The sequence below is a fragment of the Monodelphis domestica genome, chromosome 4, assembly GCF_027887165.1.
Source record: "Monodelphis domestica isolate mMonDom1 chromosome 4, mMonDom1.pri, whole genome shotgun sequence".
In the NCBI taxonomy this organism is placed as follows: Eukaryota; Metazoa; Chordata; class Mammalia; order Didelphimorphia; family Didelphidae; genus Monodelphis; species Monodelphis domestica.
In genome coordinates, this window is record NC_077230.1 from 218,378,581 (window position 1) to 218,391,683 (window position 13,103).

General features: G+C 34.2%; 1 protein-coding gene across 1 annotated transcript in view; it reads right to left on the reverse strand.

Moving 5' to 3' along the window:
- Nucleotides 1-1,798: 1,798 nt before the first annotated feature.
- GTF3C3 (general transcription factor IIIC subunit 3) overlaps nucleotides 1,799-13,103 on the reverse strand; it is a 44,709-nt gene continuing 33,404 nt past the window's right edge. The window contains exons 14-19 of the mRNA XM_001369849.5: nucleotides 10,122-10,257; nucleotides 9,335-9,572; nucleotides 7,665-7,855; nucleotides 6,335-6,459; nucleotides 5,207-5,359; nucleotides 1,799-3,079 (exon numbers count right to left, since the gene is read on the reverse strand). Coding sequence (XP_001369886.2) covers nucleotides 2,957-3,079; nucleotides 5,207-5,359; nucleotides 6,335-6,459; nucleotides 7,665-7,855; nucleotides 9,335-9,572; nucleotides 10,122-10,257 — 966 coding nt within the window. The 3' untranslated portion in view covers nucleotides 1,799-2,956. The remainder of the gene's footprint in view (nucleotides 3,080-5,206; nucleotides 5,360-6,334; nucleotides 6,460-7,664; nucleotides 7,856-9,334; nucleotides 9,573-10,121; nucleotides 10,258-13,103) is intronic.

Sequence of the window (13,103 nt, forward strand, 5' to 3'; positions counted from 1 at the left end):
AAAAATAACTGGAAAAAATGCTTAAAGGTTAGAACGTATTTGCTAAGTATTTTACTATGAAGGAAAATGAAAAACCTCCTTAAGCCTCCAAAAAAGGATAATTACCCAGAGATTGTGGAATAATAGCATGAAACTACTTCAAAGTGAGTCAAAAGATAAATAAACTCTTTAAAAGAAAATATTAGGATGGACATTAGGTCAGAAATCAGTCTCATAACTCAGGGATACAGACTGTCTCCCAACATACATTACTACTTCCTTCATAAATTGGTATTTCTAGGTAACATAACAAAATATTTGACAATTGAGCTTATAGGAAAAATCTTTGTTACAATAACTATGTTTTTTCTTTGGCCTTAGAATTAAAACATTTCCAATGAGAAAGATTCTAATTTTATAATGTTATTAATGGGGAGAAATTTCAGCTGAAACAGATTTCAGCCAACTGTTAGTCTGGAAAGTGAGAGATAAACTAGTATCTTTAAGAGTGAAGGAAAAATTTAACTAAAACTAGAAAACATCTAATTCCATCCCCAAGCCACATCTTCAGTTAGTTTCATGTTAGAGCAGCATTTTCAGTAGTGTTATGATATTTGATCTTGATATAGATTAGGCCAGTTGATTGTCAGTTGGTATTGATTCTGCTATAGCTATTAGGGACAAACTAGCTGATCTGGTGGTAGATGAAACTGTCCTAATCATTACAGTAGAAAAAGCACTGACTCTGAAGTCGGAGGAATTGGATTCAAATTCTGAATCTAAAATTTACTGCCTGTGCAATGACCCTGTGCAAGTCACTTAATTCCATGGGCCTTGGTTCTTTTTGTTGTAAATGAGGGGATTGTACTAGAGGGTCTCTGATGCCCCTTTCAACTCTAGGTTTCTATGAACATGTTAGAAATATTTACTACTGATCAAATTAAAAAATACATGTAAAATGCTTTGCAAACCTGAAAGTGTTATATAAATGCTTACTACTATTATTACTACAATATTCAAAACATATTCCATGTATGAATGTTGGGTGAGCTCTCCAACTCCAATCACTGCTTGGCTTACTGGAGAATTGTAAAGCCAAATTTGAATCTGCATAAGTGTTCTACATGATAAAGTCTACAGAGCTACTTCTCATAGAACAATGTTGCAGATAAGGCAGCAAAGGAGGCAAGTCCCTTTCCTTTCCATGTTTCTGAAGACAGCGGCAAGAGAGCTGTATTAAATACAGACTTTCCTCATTTTAAATCTCACTCTGCCACTATATAAGATATATCCAAGTCTTAGGGAACTTGGCAAGCAAAGCTATAAGACCCACCTTACTTTTTATACCTTGGACCCCTGAAATGTTTTACTAAAATAAGGAAAACACAGAAGAAAGGAGGAAAAGGTATAATGGTTGAAAGCTATATAGGGAAGAAGCAGATCATTAACAGGGCCTGGGAATAAATAACAAAAGGTTAGTGTTGATGAACCTTCCCTTTTCCATTCTAGAAGAGCAAGGTGAAGAGTAGTGTGAAACTTGTGACAGATCACACAGCTGCTTCAAGTTCAAATAACATAAAGGATCAATGAGTAAGGAAAAAAATCAGATGCTTCATAAAGGAAGAACATGCTACTACATAATAAAAGTCTTAGGTCAATGCTATAAATATTAAGTAAGGGATTTTGGAGTTTTTCAACACAGAAAACATAGCAGTACATACAAGATGTAAAAACTAATTCCTACTATATACTAACTATAATTAGCTTTTCTAATTGAATATTACAGATTTTAAATAAAACAATTAAAAATGAGCTAAGCTTTTTTTTTATAAAAAATAGTTTTATTAAATTTCAGTTGACACATTTTTTTTTACAAAATATGACACATTTACTCAGTAAACAAAAGTCCTGCTTCTAAACTAGAAAAGTTAAGTGCATGTAAGCATTGGTAAGATTTCTCAGGAAGTAATATTTAAGATCATAAGTTATGTCGGGGTTTCGGTCCTTTATATCATCTTTTGTACTAGCTATGAAATATTCCAATGCCTTCAACCTTAACCAGTTTATTAGCTTCCCTGGTCATCATAGTGACTTTGAAATAGCACCTTGTTGTTCTTTCTCAAAGCCACAAAAAGAAAAGCAGGTATGACGTACTCTTTCCCCAATACAGGACTTCGTGGATTGGCCCAGTCTTTGCCAGAGTGATATCTGTCCTTGAGAAATAGCCATAACCGTGATAACAGAGAGTTAACAAGACAATAAAGGGCAGCAGAAATGTGAAAAATTCAATCAAACTCTTGAGAAAACAAAACAACCTGTTGGATTAATTTTGCACTAAGGGACTAAAGCAGCTGATTATTTTTATCTTATGGACAGTCTTTCCTTAGTCAGAGAATATTGATTTACTGATCATGTGAAAATTTGGCATCTCCACAAGTCAAAACAAAAAAGGTGAAAAAGTTGCCTGGACAACAATCACAATATACACTGAAGTGTGATACAGACGTGTTTAAAAATACACTTGTGGTTTCTCAAGTCCTTCATTCAGAGAAAATGTTTAGACACATTAAGTGTTTGAATAGCACCTAAGAAGTTAAGGAGTCAGGAAAAACAGCAGACAAATACATGGTCCTGACTCAATATTTAATACTGCCCATTACAGGTTCAGAATCAGTTGAGAAGTACTTTGTCATGGTTTACTATAGAATAGTTAAAATCTGGCCTGAAAAACAGTTTAAAAATCCAGAATGTGTACAGGAACCAAGGTGAGAATGGTTACACTCCAAATAGCATTATCAGACATTTTTAAACATATATACACTTGTACTTGTTTATAATAAAAAGAATACTTCCTAATGTTAAATAATGCCAAGATAATAATTTCCTTAAGGGTGATCAAATCATCCATACTGAATCATGAAGCAAAATGATGGTTCACAGCAGTTGCATAAAAACTTCAATTTCTTGCCAAGATAACTTATATAGTACCATAGGTATATAATAGCTTTCGAGCCATTCCCATGTTTCCACTGCTTTGGTAAATGAGCGACAAGTTATATGCAATATCTCTTCGTAAATCTAACTGGTCACTTTCAATACCCTGGAACAAAAAAGGGAAAAAACATGGAAAATCCATTACATTTGGTATTGCTACCTGGGAGAACAACCCAAGGGAGAATGCAGTTTTAGAAAATAACTTTTTAAAAATTAGATAGTAAAGCTCAGACATCACTAAAAAAATTTATATACTAATTTGAAAGTTTATATCAAAAAAAGAAAAGAGATCATTTCTCTTAAACACTAAATGTTTATATAATCAAATAGGTTTTTTAATAGTATTTAAGCCACGAAGGCCTCTGAGGGCTTACAAACTTCAACTAATAAGGACTTGCATTCTATTAAAGACTACATATTCATCAATTTTGAATATCACTGCATCTCACCTGCAAGGGTCCATGAACAATGCGGACCTTGATGTGGACCTATCTCTATAAAAACCTTCATCTAACCTAACATTACTCTGTCTCTAATCTCATACTGAGAGGGGTCTTAATTCCCAAGTAAATGAAATCAATGTTTTCCTGTTCATAATTTTATCAAATGTTTTATTACAGAAATTCCATAGTCCTCATATCAAAAACTGAAATACAGTAAAACTCTACCAGAAATTGCTACTTTAACTTCCTCTCTAGAGGGTGTCATGTACTTATAACTAAAGTATCACTTATTTCTAACCTGGGGAAAACTTATAGGATTAGCTCTCTGAATAGCTCCTCTCTGAAAAAAAATTATTGTACTTTTGTAAAGTTATACAGATTGTCTGATAAACAGGAATCTTGATGTTTTATTAATTCTTTCTGAGGTGTGTGGTATAGCTGAGAAGAGCACTGAATTGGATAAGATGTTGCTTCCAAATCAAAGCTTTGCCCCTTCTGTAGGTAAAGCACACATACGAGGCAAGATATTTTACTTCCCAAGGATTCAGGATCCTAAACTGTAAAATGAAGTGATCAAAGCTTTCTGATTTGATAAGTAGTATTTGTTATGTTTCTATTTTTTGTCTATTGAATACAATGATGGAAAAAGGGTTTGTTGCTTCCAAGCTTATTAAAAAAATGAGTTTCTGTCTAATGAATATAAAACTTTGTAGCAAAGAATCAAAGTGGGAAGATGTTTGGAAGACTTTAACACAGTGTACTCTTAAACAGTTAAAGGTCTTATCTCTTCTCTCTAAAGATATTTTATAAAATAACTGTATATGAAAAATTATTCTCCAAATAAATAAACTCAGCAATTAAATTCAACAGGATAGAATTACTGTTTTTGTTTTGAATTCTAACTAATACAGGCACTGAGCTAAAATGGAAAATATCTATAAGGTCTTCTATGAGGCTCAAAAAAGTATATTAGGGTCAGCTACATAGCAAAGTGTATAGGTGTGGCATCAGGAGGATCTGGGTTCAAATCTAACCTCAGACACTTCCTAGCTAAGTTACCTTGGGCAAGTAAGTCTAGCCCTTCCCACAATTCTTAGAATTGATACTTAGTACTGATTCTTTTTTAAAAATCCTTACCTTCCATCTTAGAATCAAAACTGAATATTGGTTCCAAGACAAAAGAGCAGTAAGGGCTAGGCAATAGGGGTTATGTGACTTGCCCAGGGTCACAAAGCTAAGAAGTACCTGAGATCAGATCTAAACCCAGGACCTTCCATCTCCAAGCCTGGCTTTCAATCTACTGAGCCACCTAGCTGCCCCACTAATGATTCTAAAACAGAAGGTTAAAAAATAAAAAAGACATTATTATCAAGAAACAACATATCCTCCGTTAATACTTTATCTTCAAAGGAATATAAGAAATAAAATTTTAGAATTTTCAGACTCTTCGTATTTACCAAAAGAAAGAAAAGCTATGTTTTATCTTTAACTGAATAATGATTTCATACTTAACTAGGCTGGATGTCAACCAGTCTACTCCTGTGGCTACCATCTTCTCTCACCATAAATTCTAAATTTGTATGCACTTGTACTTCATAGAATACTAGATTTTCTAAGACATATATTTAAAATTTATTTGTCAACACAACTATCTAAATGTTTACTGAAAGAAAATCATTTCAATGAAATAAGTTATTTGTTATACTTAGTATGCCATAAAATTTGGCTGACTAAATTCATCTAAACAAAAAAGGAACCAGATACTGTTTTGAAATGAAAGCACATGTTACCTCTAGTGCAAGTGGAGGGAGCTCAAGGGCCTTTTGGTAATAATGAATAGCAATATGCATCAGTCCCAGTTGGTGAAGGCCACGTCCCAGGTTATAAAATGATTCTTGGCAAGGTCCACGGAGACTTAGGTATCGGTTGAGAAAGGAAAATCCCTACAAAAGATAAGTAAACATAAGAACAGTTAAGTAGCCTCCAAAATGATTCTATTGGATTTTAGCTGGTTGCAATGAAATCCATAAAATTAAGAGTTAAATGACACAATCAGGCCCCCAGGCTCCATGAACAGATTGTCTATGGTTTCAAGTTAGCTTGCTCAGTGTGAGTCTGAGGCAAACCTTTCAAACTAGTAACTTGGGAAGAATGACTAACTAGGAAATGTTCACCCTTAGAAGAAAACTCATCAGAGCACATGCAACTGTCTGGTAATAATAGGTCCCAGCTGGTAAGTGATGTCTCAGGACCCTACTTTCTTCACACTTCCTATGAAGAGCTTCGTAAGCATGACTACTATAAAAGCATATTCTTAGGGAGAATGCACTAACCCATTTTCACAATACTATATGCAACAAAATAATTCACTTCCTTCTCAGATACATTTTCTCTTTAGCTCACCATTCATATTTACTTTTCACATAAAGCTAAAAATATTCAAGGAGCAACTATTCAGCATAAATGGATAACTTAAAAAATATCTTTTCTTAGCATAAAACAATAATAACTTGAAAATCCAAAAATGAAATGCAATTAATTATATTTCCAAATGTAATTTTGGGAAATTGTTAAGATTCCCCTCAACATATCAATATTAATGAATATTGCAGTATTCACATAAGTTATCATTAAAGAGGTATTACATATGATGGAATGGAAATTAGATATACTTTTTATATAATAAGAAGAATCCATATGTGAATTATGTATAATTATATATGCTAAAAGAATCCATATGTGAACAAAATCCAACAACCTTATGAGATAAAAACTGGTAGAAATATTATTATTCCCATTTTAACATATGAACATAATAAGGCTCAAAAAGATTATATTACTTGCTCAGGACTGCACAGTAAATGTCAGAGGCATCAAAAGATCTAAAAATTCAAATAAAAAGAAATAAAAGGAATTACCTGTACAATAAGGGCATGTCTTCTTAACACATACTTCTGAGAAGCCATGTGAATAAATGTTAATCCTATACAGAGGCTATAGAGAGGTTCATCTGGATGGGTGCGAAAAGCCTGCACATATTGACCTAAAAAAAGCATGATTTGAATTGGCCTCATGAGAAATATTTTCACAAATTTAATTCAACAAACATGTATTAAGAGACTCTGCTAGGTTCTAGGGAGACAGAGACAATAAATCAAAAAGTTCCTGACTTTCAGGAATCTACTGGGAGATACAACATGCCCACGAATAAGTAGATTCCAAGTGATTTAAAAAGATATACAATACTAATATTGGAGGACTCCAGGAAGGGGAGTTCACCAGGGGTTATCATCTTAAATTAGATTGACAAACATGTGAAAAGAAAGTAGGAAAAGGATGAAGGCAAGATACACTATGAAATAGGAATAGATGAGATCTGGATAACAATAAACTGGATCTAGTGTAAGGGGAAAGTAAGGGTCAAGAATGATTCTCATGTTAGCAACCTGGATGACTAGATAAATGTCCTTAAGAGAGTCAAGTTTGGGTGTTGGGGAAGATGATGCATTCTATCCAGGCCATGATGAATTTGATCTGTCAACAAGACATCCAAGTGAAAAGGTCCAAAAGGTGGTTAGAAAGAAAAAAACTAGAGTTCATGGAAGACAACAAGGCTAATTATATAGTCATCTGCTTATAAATAACAGCTAAACCCATGTGAATTAGTGAAGTTACTAAGAGAAATGTTGTAGAGAAACCACATCCTATATTTTAGTGAATGTGATCATGATGATAATCCAACGAACGAGTTTGTGAAAGAACATTTAAAGAGAAAGAAGAAAATCAAGAAGCAAAGTCAAAGAAGTCAAAGGGGAAAAATGTCCAGAAGGAGGCATGATTGGCACTGTCAAAAATTGTAAAGAAGAATGAGGATTACAGAAAAAGTCATAGGATTTAACATTAAAAGACTATTATTATCTTGGAAAAAGTAGTTGCAGTTGAATGATGAAGTTGAAAGTCATAATGCAAAGGGTTAAGAAAAATTAATCAGCTTAATTTTTTGACAAAACAATACTATTTTTGATGACAATTCTCTAAATTGCCACATAATTGCACATTTTTTTCAAAGCAGAGTAGGACTAAAATTATTTTGATTTTTTAAAATGCTGAACCATTTATACACCTACAAATCAGAACTAGAATCACAAATGCCTTTTGTCCACAACAATTTATATGAAATGAAAATATTTTCCCTCTTAAATATGAACTAGACATTTTAATTTCATTTTAATACTAACATTCACTTACCAAGTGCATGCTTGAAACTACCAGATACAAATGCATTGTGTCCATTTAAGACACACAGAGCATGATTATCTGGGTTTTTGAGCATTAATCTAAGACAAAAACGATGGTGTCGTACATCTTGAGAATGCATAGTGACTTGATTAAAGATGTTCCACAGCTGAGGTTTATTCACATTTTCCATGAGCATAATCCTAAAATTAAAGCAAAAAAAAAAGAGTAAGCAATAACATTAAAAAAAACCCCACAATCATCGTTCTGCTGTCCAATCAATTACTACAGTCAGTAGTGTATTCACAATGCAATACTATAAATACCACCATCAGGAAAAGCAAGTTATTACAAACTCTTGAGCAATATCTTTTCAGTGAAAGCTCTTTCCTAGAGAATGATATAGGAATTAATTTTTCTACAACATCAAGACTACCTTTTAAATAAACATTTGAACTTCAATTCAAAGAAACAAAACAAACTCCTTTAAGTTTAGTTACCTTTTATCCCTTGCCAATCCACAAATAAAGGTAAAACAATAATAGCAGCTAACATTTACATAGTGCTTACTATGTGCCAGGCATTACCTTATTTGATTCTCACAACAATCCTGGAAAGTAATAATAATGATGAATGATAATGATGATGATGAAGATGATATTGACAAAAGCTAGCATTTATGTAGTGTTCACTATGTGCCAGGCACTGATCTTAAGCACTTTTTACAAATATTATCTCATTTGATCCTCACCACAATCTTGGGATGTAAACGCTATTATTATCCTCATTTTATAGATAAAGAAAAACTGAGGCTGAAGGAGGTTAAGTGACTTGTTCAGGGTCATACAGCTAGTCACTGTCTATTACTGATTTGTAATTAAGAGCTTTTTTCATCAAAACAGTAACTATTATCATCACGCTTTATCATAGTAACCAAGCTTTAAGGCTTAGAATATTTTTGTACAGATCTAACTCCAACCCTTAATAAGAGAGCAAAGCAAGATGCCAGTTGAGGGATATAAGAAAGCCAGATGAAGGATGATTCAACCTGGTCATAAGGCTTTTCTTAGTGCTGGATTCTGCAGGACAGAGAGTGGTAGTTAAGAGACCTCTGGAGAATGTGCCAAGGGAAAGACTAATTCTATAGACTGTGAACTCTAGAAAGTTCCCTGCTTTGGGAGAGCATTGTGGAGAGGATGTTGGCCTAATTTGTGTTTTCTGGTCACCATGATGGGTGAAGACTGATGATCAGGTAGTGTAATAAAGAACCAATCACGATCTTAGTTTGGGGGGGGATTTCTGTATCTTATATAAACACTAAGTAGTATTTAAAAAGCTAGTCTAACTATGTTAGGAGTCTCTGGTTACTGGGGGACCACTGCCCCCTATTAATGATAATCACTAGCCTTTCCAATAAATACATAACTTAAATATTTTGTGCCTAAGTCTCTCATTAGCACCGAATTATTGTGACAGAGTCTGGATTTGAACTCAAGTCTTCCTAACTCCAGCCCTAATGCTCTATCTACGGTGCTGTTAGCTGCCCAGGAGCAATGGAAGTAGGAGCAAAAGAAGGAAGCAATTTTAAACAACAAAGACAAACTCAAAAAAAAGCTAATTAACCCAAAGTTTTCATTGAAAAAAGACCTAGAAGACTATGAATATTTGCATTGGGACCTCACCGGATATAGTTGTATGCTTTTCTGAAGTTTTTGTCAAGAATTGCAGCTGAAAGACCAAAGTATTCAAGCTCTTTGCGTTTCTGTCTATCATCATAAAATGAGTAATATTCTAGTGAAGAATCCACCAAGAGCTCAGCCTCTTGAAATCGGGAGAGGTCACATAAGGAATAGATAGCCTTCAATAGCAGGTTCCACCAGTCATCTTTTGTCAGGACACTTGTCAATACAGCAAATATGGCTAAAATGACAGCATTATAAATCAGTTTAGGTTATTCTTTCCAGGAGAAAAATGGGATTAATAGAGAATTTTAATGGATTAATTTAAAAATTAATAAAAAATATTAGGATTAATAGAAGAAAAAATATTAGTAAGAAAAGTCATGCTTCAAGGCAAACCTAAAGGTAACAAATGTACCAAAGCCAAAGGTCAATCAATAACCATTTTATTGTGTCTAGTATGTGCCAAAGACCATGCTAGACTTCCAGGAACAAAAAGACAAAAACTAATTAGTCTCTGCCCTCAAACATCTTAAATTCCATCAGAAAACATAAATGTATTATAGAAAAACATAAGTAAACATATGTATTTGTATTGGGTGGGGCATATTTCTTCAAATGAATTTATACTTAGAATGACTACAAATGACTTTCTCCAAATGACTTCTTATTAAAAAAAAAAAGGAAGGAAAATAATTTATTATAACAATTATGCAGACTCATGCCAGATTCCAAACATGTGAAAATTTTTTATTTTAGAAAAGTTACACGAACAAATGAAATTAATTACCTTTTGCATCACAGTTCGCTGTCTCTTGGTCATTGTTGTCTGAAATCTTGTCCCTTGATACTTTAATAAGGTACAGATGTCTTTCTCCAGACTTGGAACTGGATATCAAACACACCTGGGCTCTATTCATTGCTACCTAAAATTAGATAACAAACAACTTGAGGTTTTTCATCACATCAGAGCTTAACCTATCCATGTACAAGAAAAGGAGTTTTATACTTTAAAAACAAGCCAGCACCAAAACTGCAACTTGTAGGTTTTACCATTACAGAAACAAAGAGCTTCTGCTTCTATGAACAATCCCAATACAATCTGGATCATGATCTGATTCCAGGATAGAAAAGAATATTAATTTATGTTATGTGGTTCAGGTTCCAAAGGCAGTAGGGAAGGTGGATTTCTAAGGTTTTATGGGGCTTATAATTTATGGTATTATACTCATCTATGGGGTAAGTGCCTAACACCATTCTGATTTTTCTATGTATTAACAAAAATTTATTGAATTGATTCTGCTAATGTGGACAGATTTACTAGAGTCCAAAGACCATGATTTGAATTCTGGATCTTAGCACGTATGTGGCTTTCTCTGGGCCCTAGATTCCTCACCTAAAAAAACAAGGGGGTTGGTTCTATACAATCTGAAAAGTCCTTACCAATTGTAAAACTGTGATTCCTGAAGTAACCAAATTCACTACCTCACAAGACAGTTCATTCTATTTTTAAATAATGCTAATTACTAAGTTCTTCCATTACCACAGTCACAACTCTACTCTCCACAACTTGGCCTATTCCTGCAATGGGTCATGCTTTCTTTATTGGTAATGTAACACCATATCTAACAAGTCCCAGATCTGGTACATTGTGCTCCAGCCATCTCCTGTCCTGTCATATTCCCACCTTGTTTCCACTTCTTGGTCTGGAAAATAACAGTCAAATTAATACTACCATTCCTGGAAAAGGCATGTCTTCTCTAGTAAATTTATATTGCTACCTCTTATCATTCCCACTCTCTCATTTATCCTCCAAACTCTCCTTACCTATAGCCTACAAATAAGCTCATGTCTCCCTGATTCGCAACAACTCTCACTTGATCTATGCATTCCCCCATTTTTCTACCTTTTGTAGCTAGACTCTTTGAAAAAGTGACCTGTAATAAGTACCTCCACTTCCTTTCTTTTTACTCTTTTATTAACTTTCTGAAGTCTATTTTCCAACCTCCTCATTCAAGCAAAAATGCTTTATACAAAATTACTAATTATCTCCTACTAGTCTCCTACCTATATTATGGTTCAAAAAAATCTCAGCCATGGTTGAAACACTGCTACACCTGAAAAACTTGTGACAAGTATCCATTAGCTTTAAATGTCATACAGCAGACTCATGTAAAATATGACAGTTGGTTTGTTTGCTATTGTCATTAAATGGGTTATTATAACTTTGGGGATTTTTTTGAATGTGCATTACCTGTGTTATTATTGTTCTTTATAAAAAAACTGTTACTTAGTGAAAACCATTTGCTTGCACTCACAGTGGATCATGGCCAGGTTTGAAAAGGACATGGATCTCATTTTTTGGTGGGAAACCTTTGTACTCTATCCTTCCTTAGCTAACATAGTATGTCAATGATTATAAGCTACATTATTTTGATTTTTTAAATTCTTTTATCAGTTTTTTGCTTGCATGCATGTGCAATATACTATTTCAGTTTATTTTTTCACTCCTTTTTGTACTTGAAGCATGTCCCCAATATTGAGATTTTCTTTAACTTTTTTGATTTTGCATTAATATAAGTTTAAAATATATTTGCTATAATGTCAATGCATACCCAAAAAGCTTTAGACAATAAAAATGATGCCATTGATTGTTTAAAAGAAATTTATGGGACTTTGCTTAATGATTCTGTCTGATTCCAGAAGGAAATACAAAAAGAGCCACTGCACAGTATCAAAAAAGCACAAAGCTACTTGCACAGTGCCAAGGAACACAAGGTCAACAAAGACCAAAGCAATCCAGGTAGGCTTAGTGAACTTCTAAGTGACAGACCCCTGAACTGTCCTAAGTCAAGCTTAAGCTACCATTGGTACATGTGAGATGCAGGAAGTGATGTAAAAAATGGTCAATATATTTCACGTTACTTCCTCTCTGGTCTCTTTCATGGAGACGTGGCTCTGGCTCTGGCTGCTGTGGCTTATGGTAGCGTGCTGGGTGTGCTGGTGGTTTGGCAGGTTGTGGCTTGCCGGTGAGGTAACTGGGAGAATCTCAGTAGCGTGGGTTAGGTGAGGCGTCTTCCCTGAGAGACCTGGGCAAGTAATTTAAGCTGATTCCTTTTTCCTTTACCTCCTAAAAGCATTATCCTCGTAGGAGGCCCTCATCTCAGAGTAGACCTTGTGGCTAGAAGCCAAGCTAGTTTTAATCTTCTGAGGAGGCCTTGTGGCTGAGTTCTCCGAACTTCCTTTGGTTTAGGCTAGGCCGGAAAAATCTTATACCCCTCTCTCTCTTCTTCTTAATTCCTTCCCTCTATATTAATTAAAACACCATAAAATTCCCAAACTGAAGAGTAATTTTATTGGGATTTGAATTAATCCCTAGCTACCACTAGTATAATATATTCAGTCAAAACCCCCTAAATTTACCCCTTACGTAAGCCAATACAAAAGGACTTCATTGAACCTAGTGTGAGACTTGAGGTTGCAGCACTTGATATATATTAAGACACAGGACTCCTTGAATCACACTTCTTTTGAAATAATTTCTATGAAAGTACCTAATAATTGGCTGTTCTGGCTCCCCAACCCTGAGAAATGATAAATGATCAGACCAGGGAATGACACTTCCATATGACACAAAAATCTAGTCCCTATTCTGTCTTTCATAATGTGGCAATTTTCTATAGTATTGGCTACTGTTGGGTATGTGCATAATTACATATATCTCTTTAATTGGGCCCTGCTTCAAGGATCAGTTATAAATTTATTTTTCCTT